Source organism: Ciconia boyciana, chromosome 1, assembly GCF_034638445.1.
Source record: "Ciconia boyciana chromosome 1, ASM3463844v1, whole genome shotgun sequence".
NCBI classification, from domain to species: Eukaryota; Metazoa; Chordata; class Aves; order Ciconiiformes; family Ciconiidae; genus Ciconia; species Ciconia boyciana.
This window is the reverse complement of record NC_132934.1, coordinates 205,755,564-205,781,400: the sequence shown is the minus strand read 5'-3', so window position 1 is coordinate 205,781,400 and position 25,837 is coordinate 205,755,564. Positions and strand designations below refer to the sequence as shown.

The following is a 25,837-nucleotide window of genomic DNA, read 5'->3' as shown; positions in this document are numbered from 1 at the left end:
CCTATCCTCTAGGACACTTAACCTGAGATATCTTCTGAGGAATTCTTCCAGTTTTAATTCTTTACACAAGACCAAACACATTTTGGGGCAAAATATTTGAGCAGAATGGCAAGGTGCCAATTAGCAAAGTGATGCTAAATTTTCAAAATGTACCGAATGATCTCTCTTACTTGAGTGTACCAGTGAAAATATAGAATAAATGAAAAGTCTTCTTGTTTGTTGAATTTCTGTATGTAATAGATTAGTGATTTGAACCACTGTTCCATTTACAGTTCAGCTCTGATTCAGTTTAATACCTTAGCAGATGTTTAAATTTTAGGACCTTTATATCATCATTGACATTAATGTTATTAACAGAGTCTTTAAAGCAAACTATGTGCTTAAGTACTGGTCTGAATAAAGTCATTAATATGAAGCACCGTTAAAACCAATAATGACCAGCCTACTTGTACAAAGAAAAAAGCACTCCAAGAGCCCATGTTAATTCTGACATATCAGTAGTTTCCAGCCTTTACTGCTCAGCAACACTGCAGAAATCATACTTATTCCCTGTGCTTAGAACAGAAGCTACATCTGTTAACAAAACCTGACTTTTAGTGTCAGCCACTTGAAATTATATTTACATATGTGGACACCATTTGCACTGGCCAGAGCTGTGTATTTTCATGCACAAATGTTACTGTGCGGCAAACGGCAAGGACAAAATCAGAGGCATGGTTGTGGCTCCTTTGAAAAAACCTGCCCTAAGACAGTTTGCATAGATTAACTAAAATAGAGCTGGAAGTATTTTGCAGTACATTAATGATAAGTCTTAGCATATTCCAATGACCTGAGCTATCACACACAGGAATTGCACCGTTATAAATGTTTGAAAATCTGAAGTGAAGAAAATCCAAATGATTTTGTGTTTTGCCAAGGGACTGGGCCAAACATAGTCTTATTTCTAATTAGGTCAACAATATTTAAATAAAAAGACTCTATCTAGGGTGATAATATAAAAAATGTATATAAAGTAGATGGCATTCTGCTTACTTAAGTGGTTTTACTATAGCAATAACTCATCCATTTTCTGTGAGAGTTAGGCTTGTACATCTATTATGAAAGAGCAAGAGAAAGCAAGGGGAAATGAGACAGCCCACAGCCATTCAAGGAGAAATAAAGGTTTCAACTATTTACAAATACTTGTCCCGATTCCTTGTAATCTACATTAAAAGATACTGACAGGTCCCATACCCAAGCTAATGTGAAATGACAGATTGCTCAGATCAGAACACTGTGAGCAGCCACAGGCTAAATGAGTCAGTGCAGATTCTCCCCATTTGCATTTTTAAAGTTCTTATTTCCAACATGCACACAAACCAATTTCATACTCCTGGTTTTAGACCCCAATGAGAAATGCAGGGGAAAAACTTCTAACCACTTCAATAACTTACACTTTTCTTTTACCCAGTTACTAGGTGTTAAAGTTTGCAAAGCTTTTAACTAACTGTAATGCTTCCCTGATTGCTGTGATGATTTTTCTAAAGTCCTATAAAAATTGACTTTGATATGAAACTTAAATTTAAAATGCCATACAGAAAAAATGAATTGAAAACAGAGAAAGGTGAAAGTGTGTATAGCCTAATCAAACTACTCATTGCTAATTCTTCCTCTGCACCAAAAATGGCCACACAATTGACTTCTATTTTTTCTTATTCTGTAATTGTTATTTAAAGAATATAAAGCTCCAAGTGTAAGCTGTCTGGCATTCATTTCTATTAAGATACAGATACTGTGTTACTGTCTCTGCTACAAGTCCTCAGTAAAATCCCAAAGGTTGTGTAGCAATTGTAACTTTTGCTGCCTCAACTGCTCAGCTCCTTCAGCATCCAGACTCCAGGCTCCATTGCAGAATTTTTAAACAATTACTAGCCACAGCACCAAGACATCTGTTTGTGAGAATCTGCTATGAATGATGCAACAGAATGAAAATCAGAGTTTCCCCTTCTCACTATCTTAATCTTGATGGAACTGTCTGCTCACGGATTTTACATGTGATAGGAAGAATAAATGCACATGCTGACCCTGGGGGGTCGAGGTAAAACTGTCCCTGGTGATAAACAGAGCTGAGAATTTTCACCATCTAAACCAGTATGTCCTCTACTGGCTGTAAATAACATCTGAGAACTTCCATGGTGGGTGGTACCAGATATTAATGAATTAATATTTTGTCTGTAAGACAGTAGAGCAGTTAAAGTATCCGGACTACTAATACATTTCATTTCTCCTTAAGAATTAATGAAAGGGAAAATAACCACAACAATATGGTGGGCAGAACAGACCTCGCTTTTTTATACCAAAACAGTGATGACTGTATTTCCTACTTCTTTATCCTTCCTCTCAAAATAAGGCCAAAGATTACGGTCACTCGCACAAGTTTTCTGTGCATAAAACAGCAGGAAGGAGAAAGCTTGCTATTTTTTAATCAGAATACTGTAAAATAAAGGATACTTCTTTAAAATCCTGCCAAACTCCCCATATGAGCAACTCTTAGGTATCATATTCTACTCAGTCCTCTTCTCTAAATCACATGAAGCTTAAAGAAATCTGAATTTTGTTATTCACATTTGTGGGGACCTTCCACCCTGTTCATCTCCATCAGCACTTTTCCTTACCTCTCTGTCAGTCAACACTGATTAAGAGAAGGCATTTCTGACTGCCAAATAAAGGACTTCCAAATGCCATCTATAAAAGCAAAAATCCAGCATTTTCTATGAGCTTAACTTCCATCCATCAGCTTCTCAGCAGACACTTGGTCTCAAAGAACACCTTTCTGTTCACATCAACATCCCATATGAAAACACTATGAACTTTCATCCTTCTAGATAAAACAGCACATTCTTTATCAGGGATCTTACTCTCCCTGGCACATCCTTTATTGGTGAAAGAACAAAACTGACGAAATGACTGATCTGTGTGAGCTAATGCATTTTTGTTTAAACAAGTGTACTAAGAATGTTTCCAATCTTAAGTGTTACTGCTGAACAATAGCTTTGAATAGATTGCAAATATTTTTACAGTGAAAACAATCACTTGGAAATATTGTCTGAAAACTATAATTACTGAGTATTTTGCAGCCTTCTAATGTCAATCTAAGTCCAGTCCTGAAGCCTTAAAGAAGAAAATTTACTGTCTCATTCATGCTTCTATGGTTTTGTAACAATTCTCAACCCAGTTTAGTGGGTTGTGCTGTCATTACAAAATTGACATTACAGAAATGCTACTAATATGTATTTCCAAACTTGCTGATATTCTAGACAAGAAAACCACAGGCATTGCAAGCTGGGCATCCAACAGCTGCACTATTTCAGATAAAACCATAGTGGAAAAATATAATACACACAGATATCAGATACACTTTGAAATTCACGTTTTATTTCAATTTAGCTCTTTTCATTATTAATTTGTTGGACTTTTATAGCTTCATGGGCATACAGTATGCAGGGAAGCTTGTGGTTAATTGATACCTGAGAAAGTGGGTGTTTTAAGTTCAAAGACCAGCATCACACTTGGTGCTCACCACCACCATCATTAGTAGACTTTATATTCCTTCATTCTTTAGACTGTCTCTAACAATACACTATGGGCTTGATTCAGCTACCCCCACACAAACTCCCGCTGCCCTTTGAGAGTCCTACAGAATCATCCTGGCTCACATCTAAACTTCAGAAAGAGACACTTACACCTGCTGGCAATCTCTGTGTCTGTGCTGTAAGCAGTTAAGTCCTGTCATAGGTTTCCTGTCACATTTGTCAGCCCTGTGCAGGTGTCTTGGATACCTTATGGCTATTTCTATATGAGTAGGTAGTATGGATCAATAGGAGCAGCAAAAGGTTGACACTGTCCACACTGCTTAATTCTGAGTTTTTCTTTGGAATAGTTCCAGTCCCATTCCACAGACTGGATGCATATTTGTAGCTGAAAAGCAATGCACTCCTCAAGCACCCCTCTCAGTTTAGTATCAGCTGAAGTTCATGTGCTCAGACTGCTTCATTTTACAAACCAACGCCACAGCAAGTGGGGACAATGGGGAGAATAATTTCCAAGTCATGCTCTTGATGTGAACGGCAGCTGGGATTTTGTCCCTCAAATGATGTCAGGTCACAACAAGCACTTACATCTGGGGAACTAAATCAAGATTTGAGGGTGAGATTCAGTTCCAGGTTGAGATATCTGAGTGTAGATATCTAAAATGTGAATTAGACATCTAAACTTTTTTACTATTAATAGAGGTTCCACTGGCTACTGACAAGATCCATGAATTAACTTGTAAAATAGAAACTCACATGCAGACACCTTAGCTTTCATTTTACAAACAGCCTCTAGAACAAAAGGTTTTATTTCCTCCCTGGTCATCTTGATGATCCTCCTGAGTGCCAGCTCGATTAGAATTAATCTTTCTGAATACTGATGAGAAAATTGTCCTATATTCCATATTATGTTTCCTTAACACCTTATGTATTAATACTTCCATAATGAGCTGCAGGATAGTATCTGATATATTCTAGGGTTGCATTTGCCTTTGCTGCATGGTACTGTTAGTTCTGAGCCACATTCACTACTTTTCTATGAGCCTGGTGCTCAGAGTCATCAAAGACCTCCTGTTTGACATGCTGATCTTGCTGTGTCAATGAACTGTTTATTTAATCAAACTTCTAGCATCCTTCTTTTTGTATCCCGGTCATTATGAAAAGTAAGATAATAGTACAAAGAACCATTTCTCTTTCAAAAAAAATATTTTTTCTCTTCTGTTTAACCGGTTTATTAAGCATCTTTAATTTCTGTATTAAACCTGTTTAACCAATCATGTGAATTTCAGCATGAAAATCATGCTTGAAACCCATGGAGATCAAATCTGCATTTATTGTCTCTAGAAGATGCTTCTTCTTATTAAATATTATAACAATTTAGTCTCATTCAGTTTACTTTAGTTAAATCATGTTGAATTTTATCTCATGTCCATTTCCTGTCATATCTTGATTATTCTTTCCTAATAAGTCCTGCTCAAATCTTTGTTGCTATTGATCTTAAGCCAACATGCTTATTGACTCCAAGACATTAATGCTCATCTCTTTTTCTCCATGTCATTAGACAATTGAAAACTTTTTTCTACAGAGACACTAAGTCTATGTGCCAATTTTTTAACAGTCCTTGGATGGACAACATCTGTCTCCTTTATATGATTACAATGAGTTTTTCTTATACATAAATACAATAATCTCCAAACTATCACTTTGATCTCTCATCCATCCTTTCTCTATCTGTTCATCTGTCATCATCTTTCCCTCAGTTTCCAATAAATTAATAATGTATTTATTCATAATAATAATTTAATTTAATAATTCAGGGTTTTTTTCCTGAATTATCCTTAACTCTACCCCAACCCAATTTCTTCTCTCTTTGCTTCCCTTTTATTTATGAAGATAAAAAACCTTTTGCTATAGTATTTTCTTATTAAAATATGTAGACATACTACGCAGGCGGTCTCCGTGACTGAGAGATATTGGCAGGGAAGGAGGAGAAGTCTATGTTCCTGCTGTGTTCAGCAAGCGTTATGTGAATAAATAAAGCATTTCAGTTTCCATCATAACCAGCCTCTCACATTTTTCCCAATCACAAAAAAGGGAGAATGGGTGAATGCTAGGCATTTTAAGGAAAGTATTAATTTCTGAGCCAAATAATTCACCAGCAAATGTGTTTGCAATTCCTTCGATTGAGCCATTACTTGTTTCCTCATGGATAGCAAGAGCTTTTAGCTAAATAGAAATGTAGCTGATAATATGTATAAGATTCATTAGATAATCTTCCATATGCATCTAACTTTCTTTTTCTCCAAGCTCAGAATGAAAAACAGTTTTATATCAGGACATACGCTGCGTGTAAGCTTTTATAATTTGTAAACACTGTAGGAGTGTCCTTTCATTTGTCTGATGCTGACAGTATCTTGATGAAAACTATTACTGTTCTGCAAAGGCTATTGTCATACTAATGATACGATGTCCTCAGAGCATTGATCACGGAGCATCTTGATAGGAAAACAAAACTTACACCAAGAGGAAAGGAAGGAAGCTTACATCCCTGTCAGTTCCTAAAGCAAGTGTGACATATTATAATAAACTTTCAGGGCCTTCTTATTTGTTGGAAACAAAACCCAAACCTCAAAACTCTGATACAGAGGCATTTGCTTAATATAATTATGTTTTCTATAAAATTACCTTTAGACAAATAATGTGACTCAAATATTGATACATATTTCTTTAGAGCAAGATGGGAGATACATCATCAGATTGCACTAGGGAATTTGAGAGTTGACGTGTCCTTCCTCTGCCCCATTCACTTTTGAAGCTATTATTTTCTTCTGTCTCTGCTGAGAGCAGTGAGTGGTTTCACATCTGAAGTAAATAGAAGTACATTTTTCACTGGAATGAAATTCTGTTTTCTCCACCACAATGTTTATAAACCTTGGATAATAAAACACCATTTTTCACAAACAGAGAATAGGGGATATTATTCTTTTTCCAGAAAAAAAAAAAAGATATGCAATCTCATATTAGTGATTTAGTTTGAGCACATTATTGAATCTTAAGCCTTTGGTAAATCACTCCTAGTTTAAATCAAAGGTAACTCAGCTTTGCATTTTAACACGTCCAGCCTAGAAAGGGAATTCCTTCCCTTTTTTGGCTGCTGAAGAGCCCAACCCAGACCTGTTAATCAGGATGATCAAAGCCTCTTACTCCTGGTTAAACACTGCTCAGGAGTAAACCACAACATTGTACCCTCCATGATTTCTGATCATAGCCTCAATAGGGGACTCCCAGCAGAAGGAGTGCTAGTCATGACATTGACAGACAGAAAGCCCTCTCTGGAGAGGTATATCTAAAAATCCAACCATCGCTGGGGAAGAGCCACCCACCTACTTAGTTAGACTCTTTAACACAAAGAGAGGTCTTACCTTACTTCCAAAATACAGGAGAAGGAAGCACTCCTTCATCTCCTCCTCCACTTCTATGTGATACCTGAAAGCACTTGCTGAGGACTATCTTCTTTCAGTGTCCGTGCCTGCTGGAGGGATTCCAACCTACATCTCCCATGGCCTTTGAGACAACCATAACCACTACCCAACCTGGGAAAGGATATACAACATATGCAAGCAAGGCTTGGCTTAAATGGCATGTAAGAGTTGTCGTGTTCCATTCAGGCTTGTAGTTCTCTGTCAGGAAAGGAGCAATGATTATTTACTGCTATTCCAGGGCTGCAGCTTTAACATACAATAAATTCAGGGGCTTTGTCATTTTAGAACAGCAAAAATGTGTTAATTTTCACTTCTATGTAGCTTCATGGACTTTATGATTAATACTGTGCAAGAAAAGCCTAAATTTGAAACTCCTAAATGTAAATGGTTGAACAATATTTCTCATGAGTATGCTTCAGTGGGGTTACTTATCTAGAGATGTAGTGGAGCTGCAATCATACAAGACTCAAGAAAAAAAATAAGAGCTGAGCTACAAAAAAGCAGAGATTATTTAAGTCCCTATGCTACACAGTGTAGTGACACCATAAATCATATTTTGACCAGATACAATTAATTTTATGTTTTTTTCTAGTCCTCTTTTACATTTTACTTCCCATTCTTCTCAGATTTGATTTTTAAGGTCATTTTTTTCTAAATGGAATACCCTGTGCTTGATATTGAAATGTGATTTGACAATAATATAGCAGTGAAACTTTAAAGACAAATTATGAAGAATCACCTTTTTTACTTTTCAGTAACAGTTCGTTAAAATTCACCACTGATAAGTGTCAAAGGATACTAATCCATTGATGCCTCCCTACAACTTTTTGAATTAAGGAAGTAGAAGGAGTAAAATGGGTTTATTACAACCTTTTTGAAACAGAAGAAAATTCAGTTATCATCTTTATCATCCCTTACTACAGAGGCAGCAGTCCTTAATCCTATTTATTATCTCTAAAAGGTATCATCATGGAATTTGGCTGCTAGGATGGGAGATATATTTATATATTTATGTATTTATCCTTTTCAGGATAACTATTCTTCCACATGGGAGCCTGCGAATCCTGAATGCTTCCAAGTCTGATGAAGGACGGTACTTATGCCAAGGTGTAAATGTATTTGGATCTGCAGAAATCATTGCATCAGTATCTGTTAAAGGTATGAAAAAATACTTTGATGATAATGATGATTTCTCTTTACTAATATTTCATTATTGCTTAGAATCCCCAGCCAACCATACAACAGCATTGTACAGGCAGAATAAAAAAGCATTTCCAACAAGCTAGGGGGGCTAACCTCCATCTGGTCAAACATTGTATTCCTGCATCAGATTGCATACTCCAGCTGTTATATTGTACAAGTATGTCAGAAGAATTAGTATATATATTAAATCACTCAGATTATAAATAATTCTATAAGTAAAAGAATCAATATCCCTTTAAAGATATTTTAGCTTTGGGAACTCACTTACCCCTACCTCTTTCCACATGGGAACAAATCTTAGGATTAAAGTAATGTTGTATCAATATAAAATCTAAGGAAAGATAGTTCCTTAGAACAGTAATAATAATCAAATCACTGAGCTGCAATTAATTTCTAAACCACCTTTTTGTCACTTTTCAGCTGAATTCTTATATGATTGTGGTTTTTGTTTTTAGGTGTTCAAGTCTTTTGACTTCATTTTTCAATCTTCTTTCTATATTTAGTATGCCTGGAAACATCTTTTTTTATTTTAAGTGACAAAACTGAGATTTTCATGCAATCACAAGATTCCAGGTGCTGCAGCCTTAAAAAAAAATAATAGCTTTTTCTGAGACTAATAAAATTAATTAATCCATCTCCGACGTCCTATAGGTTGTTGTTTAGGATCCTGCCTTATTGCTTCCATGAAACTGGCTGTACTTTCTGTTCACCACTGTCATGTCTTAGTGTGCATTATGAATATATTTCAGTATTTGACACTGTATTTGAAACAAACAGTAAATGTAAGCTCTGAGTAGACTAAGCAGAACTCAATCATATTATTTTGGCCTTACACTATAACTAGGCTTCCATCTAAATGTCTCTAATCTTTCTATATTTCAAGAACCTACAAGAATAGAGCTGACTCCCAAGAAGATAGAGTTAACAGTTGGAGAAAGCATTGTCCTCAGTTGCAAAGCCCTTCATGACAGCACACTAGATGTCACTTTCTATTGGACACTCAATGGGCAGCCAATTGACTTTGAAAAAGAAGGTGGACACTTTGAAAGCATCAAGGCGGTAAGTGACCATGCGTTTGTCATCTGTGTGCTGTGAACTGATAGAAACTTGCATGCTTTTACATGTCTCCCATTTACCAAATTCTGACCAAACTGAAAGATGACTGATTTCACTAATGTTGGAAAGAAATGTTAGCTAGAGGAGGTGCAAACTGCAGGTCACTAGAATTACTTCAAGTAGTTTTAATCAAGAAGATATTAAATGTAAACTTATACAACCTATTATTAGTGAGGCATCTGATGATCTTTGTGAGGGAACAGAAAGTAGTTTGAATCAAATCCTCCTTACATTCTTCTGCTGATTTTGGTATAGAAAGGATGCTGCTATAAGCATTGATGTCCTTCTCAGATAACATGGCTGTTGGAATGCCCTCACCTCCCAATGCTTTTACTTGCCTAGCATATTTTAGTATCTGAATAGCAAGGAGTAGACTTTCTTTTCCAACTCCCCTGCATGAGGTAGGTTCTAGCTGTGCAACTGTTATTTAAGTCAATAAGAATCATATGGAAAAAATATGCATACCAATTTCAAATATTACCCCTTGATTCAAAAACAATTTAATATGAGCAAACAGTATGATAAAGTAATACAAACCTGTCCCATGTAAAATGGTTTGAACTTTTGTAAGTAGAAAGAGATCTCCTAATGTGAACAAGTTTGGAAATAGAATCTACAGTCATTTAACTCAATCTTCCCACTAATGAAATGTAAATCAAATGTCCATGCTATGTTAACAGAGAAAAATGAAGCTCACAAAGGTCAGGAAATTTGAAAAGTTAATGTATCTAATTTAAGTACAATGTAGTGAAGTTAACTTTACATTAAAAAATCCTGTCAGCTGCAATCAATTTATTCTTCTGCTTGCCTTTATGGAAGGCATACTATATTCACTTTGTGGTGTGGGTTTTTTTTAAAAATTTGGGTTTACTTCAATAAGCTTTTTAATTGAAAAACATTAGTAAAGTATATCTTAGTGTGAAGGTTCTTAGCATGCTTACCTTCAACTGAGGAAGTCCAATACTCAAAATCCAGCACTAAATATATAGGAAGGAAAACTATCATTCTTTTTTTAAAACATTCTTTGATTCAAGAAAACATCCTGTGAATACAATTTAACTTCAAGTCATTTCCAAAAATTTGAAATCTAAAGTGTGCTACATGGTTCCCTCAGTGTATTTCAGCGTCTTCTGTGCTGAAGGGAATTTTTAATCACTGGGAAAAATCCTCAGGCTAGGAAATTTCCAAAGTAATTTCTCCTATCAAAGTAAAGCTGATTTAATGTAATTTCATTTGGTTTATGAAAACAGAATTTTGTAGATCTTTCAACAAGAATTCTTCATTAATTTCATTTCTACCAAAGAAAGCCCTCAAACTGATAGTGAGGCTCATTCAAAAAGTGAGAACATGGTAGATGACATACTGAGACTATTTTCAGGCAAATATTCATGCAAAACTCACTGAAATTACTGATTCCTTTTATTGTCCTGGCATGACTAAAATTTTGCCAAAACCTAGTAGATTTAACCAGCTATTTTAGTATGAGTTTATGACCTCCTTCTCACTGTGTTGCTAAAGAGTCACTGCTACTTTACTAAGTGAAAATTGTATTAATCGCTCATAATGAAGTCCATGCTCAATGTCTAAATTACTAAGTGGATTAAAAAAAAGTTGTTTATTAAGTAAAAATCTGACATCTTTCTTTTCAGAGGCACACAAGCAGGTTTTTTTTTTCCTAAAACACACTTTTTTTACAAACAGCAAACTTCAGCTGATCAGAAAATAAAATCAGGCTGAAAAGAAAGCATTGCATATATTGCAAAATATTGCAAAGTTAGATCCTACCTTTTCACTGTTACACCAGTGTTGAAATAGTGAAATACTATGCAACTCTAAAGAAATACCAAAATGAAGCATCAGACCCTGATATTTTTAGACTGGACTAGCTTCATTTGCCTTTACAAGATTGCTCACATAAGAGATGGTCAGGCCATGCTTCATTTACTTGCATTCCTAACTCATTTAAATGTCAAGACATTTCTTTTCCAGTTTTCACTCTAAAGAGAGAATGGAAGGGTAGGCTTGGATCCACTGGAAGAGGGCTGAAAATACCTGTTAACATGTTACAGGCAGGATGGGGGGAAACACTCCTTTTCGGAACAGAAATACCAAAACATAACCTCGTTAGGACAATCCTCGCTGACATTTTCTGAGTGCTGTTGGAAACATAATATGACACATCCTTCTCCCTCTTTGGAAGTAGAAGTTAAAATATACTTAGATCTCCATTCACCAAAAGGCATATCTTGATTTTTGCATTGTCCTGAAATGAAGATGGATCAGTTGAGACATGCAAAACTCTAAAGTAGCGATTGTGGTAATACAGGAGTTTTTTTGTGTTTTGACATAAAAACTCTATAACTCCTGTAACTACTCATTTGTGGAATGTTGTCAATTGTATCTCATTATCATTTCTGTTAACCACATAAGCATGTGAAATTAATCAAAAGGATGAAAATGTATTTCTTTACTTCATTAAAACCTAAAGCATGTCCAAGTACTAGGGGAAAGCAAGATAAAATAAAACTCTTCTGGTTTTCCTATCATGCAATCTCCATTAACCTATCCAGTTTCAAAGGAGTGATACACAATGTGATAAAGACACAGGTTTAAGAATGCAGAAAAAAGGAACTTGAAGAAAACTTGAAATCTGATAGACTTCCATCTATATCCCTTATTTTGCATTTCTGAATGAAATATTTTTTTAAATTGCATGAGTTGATCCCAAACAAAATGCTTTTTAATGCAGTACGTTTAAGAAAAATAATATCCTTTGTGTGCATGAAGTTATAGAATTATACATCCATTTTGTTCTGCACCCACTGATACTTCATCAGATTAAAAAATGTTCAGGTTTGTTTGGGTTTTGTTTATTTGTTTAAATGGGTTTTGTTAATAACAAAACCATTGTCAACCTCTCACCACTGGTTGCATTGCTCATACTTTCACTGTGGCAGACCCAGGTGTTAGGTATGATGAACATTCTGATGCTTAATGCAGTGTTATAAAAGCTATCACCAAAGTAACATTTGTTTTGGCTGTAGATAAATTTCTGCTTGCTAAAATTGCATGCTCCCTAGCAATTACAATTAAAAGGAAAAGGAAAAGTTTCTCTTAATAATATATATTGCTTTCCTTGTTTTTAAATTATATCTGTAGCTTTGGTACCAAAAAAATAAGTGTTATCATTTTTCATACTGAGAACTAATTTTTATACAAATTGAAAGTGGTTTTGCTGTTATTTGCTGAGCTATCAAGGATTTAGTACCTATAGCAATTTAAGTACTTTAGGGACTTGCCTGGCAAGAGGATAAGTGTGGTAAGATGTCAAGTTGAACAAAGCTGTGAATGAAGGGAATATTAAAGAAAAGAGACCAAACTCCACTGGAGTGACAGCTGCAGACTGCACTCTAGGAAAGGAAAACATCCCAAATGTTGTGTATGCATAATTCCACAGTACACTTGGTAGCAGAACAATAATGCAAAGAGTTACATATAGCAAGAATCTTTTGGCATTAGAAAAGTTTTACTTTGTCTACCAAAAGACTCAATAACATTTTAGGGTCTGTGAGGTGTAATCTGTGTAATTAATAGGAACAATTTTGCATGGAAGTCTGAATTGCCAAGATTCTAGCAACACCAGTGAGCACTTGAGGACAGAAAATATAGACCTGCTTGCTTTTATTAGGGTAACTTTGATTTTGTGTCCTTTGTGCCAAATCCAGAAGTCTTGTTCAAAATTCTATTCAGAATTTTCTTTTCTAAGATCTCCACTGACCTTAATTTTGCCCTGGTTCTATCCCTTTTCTAGCTAAAGACATCTGACTTACTTTGTGAGTAGATTTTCCTCCAGCTATCATCATTCTAACTTTGTGTTTGAAAGCCAATACTGTTATAATGACAGCCAAGCAAAATGATTTATTGTGATTATCCACAGACTGGTAGGCAGCAGCATTGCCCTTAGTGTCCCTCACCTTGACCTGCATGAGTACCTTTCAGACTCAGGAAAGTGATTTAGTCTCAATATCTTCTTGGTCTTTGATCTTAACTGAAACTGCCACCACGGGAAGTAATAAGCACAACTTGTCATGTTATATTTTACAGTGGTCATTTGTTCACATGGAATTGAATTGAAATCTACTGTTTCACTTAGAAAAGGCCGGTAGATACAAACCAGACAATACATTAACTACTGTCTAGCACTGGAGACTTCAATCTGATAACCTAGAACCTGTGAGAGAGCATAACTTTGCACCTTCCCTTACGTTTTCAAGTCTCTCCTTAGTTTGTTATAGTACTTTAATCATATTTTAGAAGTTAAGATTAAAATTTCCTAAGCATTTTCTAAGTAGGCAGCACTAAGTTCTACACTACATGAAATCAATTAAAACAGCAGGCTGTTAATAATAATGTCTTTCCTCTTTACTGGACATAAAACCAAACAAGGCTAATTAAACAGGGGTTTTATTTAACACCCTCCCTCCTCCCCACACTGAGGAAAACAGTAATAGTTATCAAAAGTCTTGTAGAAGATACGTGCTTTATGCACAGAGAATTTCTGTTCAGAGTAATGTTGCTATATCAACCTCATTGCTATCAATTTGTTTCACTGTTTGTTGCAATACTTTCCTGCTGATGGAAGAGGCTGAACACAGCCATTACCATCAACTCAAATCTCCAGATTTTTCAGTGCTATGCTCATTACCAGGTTTTGCCTATTTGTCATGCTACAGCAGTTAAATACTTGTGTGATCAGAAGCAGTTTCAAAATAAAAAATTTATCTTGTCTTTGGTAACACAAATTTCTTGTAAACTAGGGAGGATACAAAATGGAATAAGAATTTCTAGTCAAAAAACTTTGAAATGCGTGTTTCATGACTGGTAACTACAAACCAAAATTTGAACACAGTGAAGACCACGGTCTAGTAATGCACTTTACCATGTGTTACTTCCAGGATATAAACAGTCCCAGTGAACTGACTGAATTTATAGACATACTTGCATGCTGCATTAGAACGGGACACTCTAAACATTTCCTAGAATCAATCAAGTACGTAAACTGGTGTGCCCAAGTGCTTGTGCCTTTAGCTATGAATAGAGAGTAAGGGAGAGAGATGATAAGTAACATCTCCCCTATTTAATTTTACTTTGGAGGAAGGAGATAACTGAGCATTTTGGAAAATGTGAGTCTCTTAACATTCCTGAATACCAATTACTATTAAAAAAGATTGTAATAAAAAAGTCATGAAATACAGTCAGATAATTTTTACACTAGTTTATTCTATTAAGGTATTTTGTACCTTTGTTTGCAAGAAACATTCTAAAGAGAAAAATCTTGGGGTAAATAAAAGATATTTCGTGACAGTCCATTCTTTCCCGTTTACTTGCAGCTGATGCATCATTAACTGCTTGGCATAGTGTTAATCTGGCTTATAACAGCACAGCCAATTGTTTGAACACCTGATCAATATCAGCCTTCCTAACACTATGGCCTTCCTTTTGCAGGTCTGCTGTCTATTTTGCACTTGCAGCTCTGCAACCTTTCTCCCGAGCTGTTGTAGCAGTGTTTTCCAGAGCCTTCCTGGCAGTATTTCTCCTTTGCAGTTCTTACACTGCTGATCTCCTGGTTTTGTTCTTGTGGCCTTGCACCTGCAAACCCCAATCGTGTTTTTATGGTGGGGTCTCACGGGAAGAAGTTCCTACTGGCCTGAAACTCACCCCTCCCTCCTGCCCCCTTTCTTTGTCTCTTGTTTTGTAAACCAAATCACAGTGTGCAGTGAAGTAGATAATGGTCATGTAAATACTTAATAAATATTATCCAACAATATATGTGCTCAGAAGCTTAACAATCAACCGCAACAACAACTGCTCTTAATTAACATATTCCAATCAACATTAACATATAGGAAGTTTGAGTAGGTCCCAAAGAAAAGGTTACACCACTAGGAAAAAAAAAGGCAAAATTAATCCTCATCATCATCTTCCTCATCACCATCTACTGCACTGAGGAGAGCCTCAAGAGGAGAATACTCTTTCTGGCTGGCCACCGGGAAGAGTTTTCCATTTTCCTTTTCTCTCTCTCTCTCCTCTTTGCTTTTTTTATTTCTCACCTAGGTAGCTTTCTTTGCTAGAGTTGATGTGTTCCATCATCTATGGACCCTGCTAATAAATCTCTGTTCATGTAAGGCTGTGACAACATTCTTCATGCAGCACACTAATTAAATCTCAGTCACGTGTCTGCTCTTCATGCTTCCTGTTTTGATGTCTTCTCAAAGTGACACACTTGTCCCAGATGGGTTTTGCTTTCATTTCTGTCATCATCCATCACTATCACCACCCATCCACTCAAATCATATGTGTAGCTCCATGCTCTCTTTTTCCCTCTTTCTGCATCTTTAAACAGGAGCACAGGTACCCCATATTATTTGGTCTTTTCTTCCTTTTTTCTCCTGGTAATGACAATTCAGATACAGAACATGAATTTAGCAACATGAGTGTAGTGGGCTTCTCTGTCCTGAAGCTTGCCATTAAATATCCCTTATTTTTTCTCATCCCTTCCCATTTTCAATACTTTTTCTATGTTTTCTTTAGTCCCTAGATTTCACAAAACTACTCCAGTACATGACATACTACCTGACATCTGATACTCATTTAACTTAATCTCTTCCTCTGCCTTCTCTCAATAAAATGAATCAAACTCATTTGCAGCAATTCAAGCTGCACTTTGAAGTCTTCCCTATCCACTCCCAAAACCCCAACGCCCTCTGGCATCTGCTCCCAACCACCAGTGCTCACCCAAAACAACTGTTTTAATTATTCTTGCTTTCTCTATGCAAACTGCTCAAAAATACTGCCACTGGAAGGGTCCACACTTCCCCTGGATAATTCTTATGGATCCACAAACCTGAAAACCTTGAAAACCATCTTTTTTACTTCTCATAGATGGGGAAAATGCAACTTGTGTATTATCAGGTATCCCTCAGTCAACCTGCATCAGCCTGGATACTATTATACTACCATTATTATACTACCACATACCATTAATCACAACAAAACCAATAACAATAATTTAATCTTCTTTGTTCCAAATGTGCATCTATAATTAAAAGACAGAACTCAGAATATAATTTTCCATTATCACTATATCAACAGAGAAATCTGCTGCTTTTTAAAAGATTAAATATTTGCAATATGTAAACATCATAAGCAGTAAACAGGCAAGTGGTTGATGTGTTCAAACCTGAGAATTTGCATGAAATGGCACTTAAATTGTCCTAAATGTATTATGAACAGAAGTTGGCTTGAAGCCAACAATCCATCATAATGCACATATAAATTGTCAGCATAATTTAAAAGAAAATTATTGTATTGCTATTTTTCACTTACTGTTGATGGTACAAAGCTAAAATTGCCATGAGGTTATTCTGTAAGATCATTAGTTTGCTTCAGATATATTCACCAAAAATAAACTCCATCGCTAATCAAATATGTCAAACAATCAAAATTCAACTGTGAAATCATTTTTCAATTTAATCTGACTGAATGTTATTAATAAAGGCTATTTTGCTAAGTCAAATAATGTATGAGTCAAGAATTCACCTAACTTGTGTGTTATCTGTAAAAACATGCATATATTTTAAATAATCATTCAAGACGAATAAGATAGCATTAACAACCCAGGTCATTCTTGTTTAGGATCAAATCTCAGTCCCATTTAATTATAGACCGTTGTTTTACTGTTCTCAGTTTACACAGAATATGACCTTACAAAATGTTTAGGTACTTTTCAAGCTTTTTGTACCTCTCAAGCATTCTCTTCTGTATAGAAACCACTTTGTAGGAAAGCATCTTCACCTCTCACTGTCAAGAGATTTAGATGACAGCCAGCAAGCCTCGGTAAACACCTGTAGTCATAGTAAAGAAAGGACTTAAACACCCCTTAGTCTTTCATCATAAAAGTTTTCCTGCAATGGCAGTCAGTGTTTGCCTACTCTTTTTTTCCCATTGATTTAAGCTTTTGTTGAATCATTATCATTTATGACAGTCTCACTACCCTTTTTAGACATATTCTTCCCAAGCAGAGAGACAATTTTCACTGCATGTTGTCCAGGTTGAGTTCCCAACCTGAATCCTCAGTACAATAATAGGCAGCCTTTCTAGACCCCAGGCCTTTGCAGTGCAGCAGCTGAGAGCTGCAAGGGGCACATCATCTCTATTGACTACCCAGTATTTTGAACTTCCTTGCCTTTTTGTCCCTCTTTCCAAGATAAATCAGAGCTACGTTCACAGAACTGCAGTTGGAGTGTGGAAGTGAAGTATGACGATCAATGTGGAAAATGAGCAGCATTAGAAACAGATTAAATGAAAGCTAGGATTGATACAGTGATAAGAGAATGATTTAAGGTTCCTAGGATTCATATATATTTTCCCCATATGATTCTGTAGTCTGAACATATGTGATAAACTGTGTAATAATCAAACCACTGTTTAATTCTTCCATGGAAGAGGTAGGGGGAAGTAAACAAGAGACTTACTAGATGTTTAAAAAGTGCTTTACGGTGTAACTGTGAGCTCCATTTCAAATGCAGGCAGATTATAGATTGTTCTTCTGCAAAGCCTTCAAAAGAAAAGGTTGGATACTGCACGAACCACCTTGGTTTAGAGATAAAAACTCAGCAAATGAATGGACAGATTAACAGGGAGGTTTCCTAGCAACTGGCTCAAGATAATGAACTCACTCTCACAGGAAGAATAAGTGTAATTCTCTTCACTTGAAGAACCATACGTAAAAGTTACTTTACTGCAAAGCAACTCACAACCTCTTAGGATTTATGAAAGGGAAAAGAAAAAATCCACATACAACTTCCTCTCTGTGGGGATGTGGGATGGCTGAAGAAGTATTAATACACTAACAGTAAGTTCTCTGCAAGTTGGCTTTTTTTTTTCCTCTGCAAATCCCCAGCATTAGGGCAATGGATGCAAAAGACAAATCCAACAAGGTAATTCTCATTGAGTAAAGCATGCATATTACATGTTCCTTGGAGCTTTTTTGAGTCTGGGGAAGTATCTCCACATCAAAAGCAAATGCTATGTATAGGTGGCACCGATTCCTGTGCAAAATTACTTCAAGTAATAGCTTACAGGTAAAGCTAATTAGATGCGTTGCAGACACAACTATAACCTCAGATAACGTGCCACACTGGAGCAAAGAGAACAATAGATTGACACAGCACTCAGCACTGGAGCTGCCCAGAACCTGATGAATGGGATACTCAGGAGCATAATATGAATTGCACAATAATTTGTTGCCCTAGAGAGAACCATTAGTCATGACAGATAGCATTGATAGCTGTATTATTATTTATTTGCTGCTTAATGAAGACCAGGAGTGTGTTCAGTGTTACAGTAGGTCCATAGCTGATTCTGGCCTTGAAGGTTAGAAGGTTACATTTAGCTTTCCTTAAAATCATTACAAGTTGGCTGTTAAACCTATCTGTTTTGGTTTTGTTTTTTTTTTTTTTTAAGCCTTAGCTTCGATAAAGTACAAGATATATTCCACACAGTAGAAGTTTATACTGAACAAATATGGATACTTTTGATACTTGGCTAAATGGGTAATATGTGATATTCAGAACACCAAGCAATATAGATTTTTCTAATAAAATGCTACTTTGAAATAGTGCACTTGCTGCAAAATATGCCCTGTCACAGAAAAGCATAAAATTAGTGGAATAAAAAGCAGATTTTAAAAACACACTGTTAATAAAGTTGAAATTTAGATGTAGACAAAGAAATTTAAATACCACTAATTTCAGCTTTGAATAATATTGGGACCACATGGTTGCTGATACACCAGGCTGTTCCAACTCATGTTAGCCCAGATGACAGATCTTTCTACACTGTTTGCATCCATGTCACCCAGTTTTTGTCTTCCCCAAAGGGGAGGGTATGTCTCTGCTTTTGCTAAGCATTATGTCTTTTTCTGCTGAGTGAAGACTACAGGCACAAGACAAAGTTTCTGACCTTAGATACTTTTCTTTATGGAGTCTCTGCTGCACTCCCGCTTAGCATTTTTTTTAAACTGGATTGTAATTGCTCAAATTTAAGCAGCAGCTGCAATGACATGGTGCAGAGATTTTCTTAAGATTTGGAAGGCCAGTACATGAGTTTAACCCTCCCAGGCCATGTTGTGGCCTTGAACGTCTGATTACAGGATAAACTGATCAACAAAATAATCTATCTTCCAAGACTTGGAATAGTCTGTAAAATTCATAAACACCACTTTATAAATACAGTAAATAATATGGTATTTTTAGAGGTCCTGGTCAAACATAGCTCCTACTTATTTATCTAAATGGAAGCTAAAATGTCTCATTATTTCCCATGATCAAGCATCTAATGTCTGAGTATATATCCATCAGTATTAAACATAGTGAGTTTAATTTCTTTCCACTCACAAAGCCTGAGCAGTGCTGGCTGCACATCCTGTTATGCTATAATAAATGTAAGTGTTTCATGGGGATCTATTGTACTGCACTGCTCTCCACTTAGAGCAATGATTCTTTAAATTGCTGCTTGTTTGCCCAGTTACACAGGTGTGCAGATGAAATACATATATTTTTCCTGATAAGGACATTAGGATTCACACAGTCATGAACCCTCTGGAAGTTAGAGTGACGGCCAAGATTTTTAACAGCTCCTGAGCAATGAAACCAGACAGTTGCTATCCATTATGCTTTTCCTCCCACTTAACAACAAAACACACATTAAATGTAAATTACCCTCAAGAGAGGACAAATGTGGACTGATTCTGGTCTTATCCTTCTAATAGCAAAGGCTTTGTACCAGAATCACTAATCATCTTGAGCAACCCATGTTTCAATGGCTAGTAAATGCTGCTGTGCTAGACAACTTACAAAATTTGTATCCTGAAGTTGATTCCTGGTAGAAGTGCTCTTCTTTTGCATTTAGAGTTGCAGAGTACTCAGATATTCTTTTCCATTGCTGTGATTTCTGATACGCCAGAGCAAGAATATAGGAATTGCATTATGGCCTGACTGGTCTGAGTATCTTCCCTCCAGCAACATCATTAACGAAGCCACTTCAGAATGCAAAACACTACCACTGTATTCACACTCTTAGATCTACAGGGTTATTAAGCTATAGATCATGCCCATGTTCACTTTGGTCTCAGTGGCAACCTTGATGTCCCATCTCTCTTTTCCTTCTTTGCATGTGAATATGCTTCAGTAAAGATTTTGCCTTGGTGCTAGATGGAATATTATGACAAGTTCCATTCCAAAAATGTAAATGAAGAGAAGACTGGCTGAAGAAGGTGTGCCAAGATGTGCTGAAAAGGAATTCTTCCACCCAGAAAAAAAACCCTAAATTATAGAAGATTGGATCTTGGAACCAATTCTATTTCATCTTGTCTTTAATGACCTTAACATAAGAGATAAAAGTATGCAAATGAAAATTGTATGGTACAAAATCAGACACACCACCAATACAGCAGATGATGAAAATAACACATGGGAACTGACAAGAAATGTAATACTTCAAAGCACAAGGTCATGCACATATGGATGACTGGTTATAAAGTGGGAGCTCATAGCTTGCAAATGACTGAGAAGGATAAAGACCTGAGTGCAACTACCTGAGCACAGAATAAGTATGTGCCAAAAAAACAGACAAATATGAATCTAGGTGAAGTCAGTGACTTATTTCCAGCACAGTTAGAGAATTATCAATATGTAGACCCGTAGTAAGAATTTATTTTGAATGCAGGGTACAATTCTACTTATTCAGGATCGAAATGACTCAAATTAGAACCACTGCACAGGAATATTATGACATAGGGAACGTCATTCAAGGAAAGACTGTCGATCTTTGACAAAGTTAGCAAAGTAAATAAAATCTGAGAAGGGAATTGCCTATACTCAATAAATGTTTCTTAAAGTGAAACACTGAGGAGGTGCATATAAACACTTGTATATAATATATAACATTCAGTAATTTATATTATATTATATTAGCTATATACTAATTATTAATATGTAAATACACTATACAATATATGATATATGGTAAATATAACTTAATATAAGAAATATATAATATGTTGTATACCATATTGTATCATATTTATTACATTACATTATGTCATATTATATTATTGTATAAAATGTACTATACATGATATAATATATTTTATATATATTTTATATCTATAGTATTATATAAACTCTAGAGAATATAATAGTGAATAGTGGAATAATATAACAGTGTTTTATATAATACAACAATATATTATATACATTATTATATATTATAAATCCTATATTATTGTTTGTGTAATTATTAAAATTATGCATTATATATTATAGATTGTATAGGTGTAATAATTGTATGTTATATATTATATAATTATATCCAAAATATTAATTATATGTAATCTATAACATAATGTTATAGAAACTCTACATTAAAGTTGAAAAAACATAACATGGTATGTTCACATATCGTACAAAACAGAAATAATAAGGAAATTCAGAGACATTTGCAGGACATTTTGTCTATCCTCGGTTAATACATTAAAATTATTTCCATTTGACTATTAAGAGAAAAAAAATGCTTTGAAAGGAACAAAAATTCTTATGGTAATTTTCTAAGATTGTTGGTGCTTACATTAAATCAAAAGGTTGCAAGCATTTTTAGGACACAGAATTGAGAAAGTAAACTGCAATTGCTACACCATGTGGTCAGGGTGACTTTTGTTCACATTTACCTGTTCTGTCCCTGAGTAGTGACTACATTAACTCAACAATATCTATGGAGTTGGGCTCACTAAATCTGATGGAGCAACATTCATTGACTCCAGTAAGTTTGGATATAACAATGGTTTTTCATGCAAAATCTAATATTATCTCTTGAATTTATGAAATAGTACAGAGATTCTTAGCAAAAGCCATTTAACCTCCAAAAGGCCGGTCTAATCCCCAATTTTCTCTTTTCTGCTCATAATTTTGGGGCACTGTCATTACTGTTGGCTAGAATACTAAAAAATAAAAATTTGACCTGGTTCTCTGTGCACACTCATTCAGGGATTGCATGTTTCAGATTTAAATATATACAGATTTCAACAGGAAAAATGAGAATCTGTTCATATTTCCTCAATCATATTTAGTATTAATTTCCTCTGCGTTAATAAAAATCAATCAACATTCTCTTTCCAGTTATCTTAATTTCATTACAGTAGCAAGACATACTCTAAATGTCACTGCATTGTAGGGAAGAGGAAGAGGAAGAAAGAGCCCTTCATTTCTAAGAGGACTTTTCTAATACCAGGGATTGCATCCAAAATATTTCTCTCCATCTCCTTAATTAATTTCTTTGTGCTAGTTTGGAATCATTTTCTCTGAGCATGCAAATAAGCACAGTGTGCTTTAAGCAAAGTCAAAGTTATGAAAAACCTGAAATCCTCTCCTTTAATCCCTGTTAATAATTGTATAAATGCAGTATTCTGATAATCCTCAAAAGAGGGTATTAGGGCACATAGATGTTGTAAGATGAAAGCTGCAGTCACGAGTTTCTCACACTGTACAAAACACTTTCGTGAACTACCTTGAACGTAGATTTACTGAATTTTAAACTGGCACTTCATCCCTGTTTCAGCAAGCGTCCTCTGCAGATTTAATGATCAGGAACATCCTCCTGATGCACGCCGGGAGATACGGCTGCAGGGTTCAGACTGCAGCGGACACCGTGTCAGATGAGACAGAGCTGCTTGTTAGGGGTGAGTACGCTCGCGGTGCCACCTGAAAACACAATCACCAGAAACTATTGTACCAGGGAATTTAGATATGTGGGCTTTGGGGACATCTGTGCTATGCATTATTCTTCAGATTTGATACTATTGAAAACATTTAGGATTAACCTACTGTCTTTGAAAGCAGTTTCACCATAAACTGACCTGCAGATATGGCAATGAGAAACTAAAGACAGTTGGTTAATGGATGTACAGTCTTAAGAGAGGTAATAGCACAAAAGGTATACCAGATTAGTCAAAATGTAGACAATTAGCATTCACAGGCCTGAGTAAGGTAGGTATGATGGATTCTGTGCTTTTTTATATGATGCTTTACATTTTATCTTATGGCCAAGCCATTCTCTCAGGTGTAGTAGTTTAGGAATATTCATTCCCTTCCTATAAGGAGGGACCATGCAGCATTTTGTAAAATGATAGATATGAACAATGAACCAAAAGCCCCCTAATATGACAGGAATTTGTTTTTCCCACATGGAATTGTGACCAAATTTTTACTGCATCTTTAGGCCCAGTCCTGTAACCTGTTGAGTTGCTTTACCTGCCATTCAGTGTTCCTGATTATGCACATGAACACAGAGTCATTGTCCTGCAGGATCCCAGATCCTATCTAGGACACCAGTTAGCTTACAGTGAAGCAGGGTGTTAGCACCACATGTGCATTCCCTTAAGCAGAGTATTGCTGCGTTCTGCACTACTTCTGGGTGTGTGCATGCACATGTGTGTTCAGCAGCTGATGGGAGTTAGGGGCCCCTTACCGGCAATACAACCAGTGGGTGCTGCTATGTCAAAATAGATGGATCCCTGCTAGGTAGCACAGCTGGGTAGGTTCACTGCGGATTATACAATTTTTGAAAGAATAAATCAAGGTAGATATTTTATTAGTATTTGAAAAACTCCAGATTAAAAAAAAAAAAATCAAAGCTATTCAGCTATTATAATCTTTCAAAAATACTTATTCTACCACATTCCACCACTTCTTTAGATTTGATAAGTTCATATCCATCACTTTTAGGACAAATATATGCTTTAAATTATAAAGAATGTTTCTGGCTGACTGCAGGGCTCTTCACATTTTCATGAAAGTAGCTGTTAAATATTTCCATAAAGTCACTTTGAGGACCATCAGATTTCTATGAGCTATTGCACTATTGGGATGGTGGTATTCAGTTGCCTCAATACAGTCATATAATGCCATTTTAGCTGCCTTATGAAATCTGAGTCATCCTTGTGGGTTACACAAGGCCTTATGTGTTACCTTTACCTCTCTCAGACAGGAGCTGGAGGCTCTATGGATAGGCAAGGCAATCTCAACTTTAATACCATTGAACTTATTAAGTGACCAAATCTCTTAGCTTACTACTATCAAGGACACTGCAGACTGGCCACAAAATTATTTTTTTAAGAATACCAGTTGTGTAAATGAGTTTATTGAATTTGATGTAGGAGATAAATACTTCTCTGAGGAAGAGGTCTGAGATGAAAAAAAAAAAGGGCATTGTAAGCAGTATCAGAATGTATGTATGTGGGTGTCTAATTACCATGCCAACTTGCTGATGAAAAGAAAACTATGACTGCTTTATAATGGAATTTAAATTCAAACATACTTTGCTTACAATGTTCTCTTTTTCTTGTTTCTATGATTGGATAATTATAGGATACAGTAAGAAATGTTTGCATCGCTTTCACAAAATGCTTTATACTGTGTGACTGCTTTTGTCCTGATGTAAAATTCAGTTTTCATGAAATTATAGGATATGGTTGGTTTGCTGAAGTCATTAATTTCCTTAAGATATCTGTAAAACTTATGCAAATGAAGGCAATAAGATCCTACAGTGTCAGTATTGCTTTCACCAAAAAATGTAGGATGGTTTTCTTTTGTATTGCAGAAAATGTTTAAAGCACATTCAGTGCAAAGTTGCTAATGATTACTCTTTTATAGACCTCAGCATTTCAAAAATCCAAAATATTTAGTAGAATCTAATTTATCTCTCCTTATACTGTTACAGGCATTTAATTTTCATTTCAGTACCTCTAATTCTTTTTTCTTCACCTGTCCCAGTCTATAGAGTGCTCTCAGGCGTCTGCAGTTTGACACTGTCTGATGTTCCCAAATTGCAGCATCTTTCAAACTTTAGGTTTAGCTTTTGGAGATACCGGACATTGCTTAAGAGAACAGACCAGCAGCAACAGATATTTCAATAAATATTTCAGTAAACTCTGAAGAATTCCACCTGACAGAGGAAGTCATCATCTATGAAGAAAACTCATTGCCACTATGCAGTAAAGTCTGAAATCCAAAGCTATATTATTCTTTATTTCCTGTATAGTTTCTAGGTAAAAGAATTTAATTTTATTCATATTACAAAACATCCTTGTGTTTTAAATGTTACAGTCCATGGCCAAACTGAGATAGCAGACGCTTTGTTATGAACTCTTAGAAGTACTGATATGAGCAAAGTTCCAGCACATCCTTGTTCTGACCTTACTCTCTCTCCTTTTGCCTCTGCAGAAAATGCCAGTCTTGAATGCTGATAATATCATACCAGCATACAACAGCATTTCAATCATTAGTTATATTGTAAGGTTCATCTGATATTTTAATATATCCTTGTAATTTTTACTCAAAAAATCGTTCTGCT

The 25,837-nt window shown here is 35.7% G+C and overlaps 1 protein-coding gene across 1 annotated transcript in view; it reads left to right on the top strand.

Moving 5' to 3' along the window:
• Positions 1-25,837, top strand: part of CNTN5 (contactin 5) — a 270,290-nt gene that overhangs the window by 193,464 nt on the left and 50,989 nt on the right. The window contains exons 12-14 of the mRNA XM_072858415.1: positions 8,082-8,209; positions 9,138-9,313; positions 23,045-23,165. Of these exons, the coding sequence (XP_072714516.1) occupies positions 8,082-8,209; positions 9,138-9,313; positions 23,045-23,165 (425 nt within the window). The remainder of the gene's footprint in view (positions 1-8,081; positions 8,210-9,137; positions 9,314-23,044; positions 23,166-25,837) is intronic.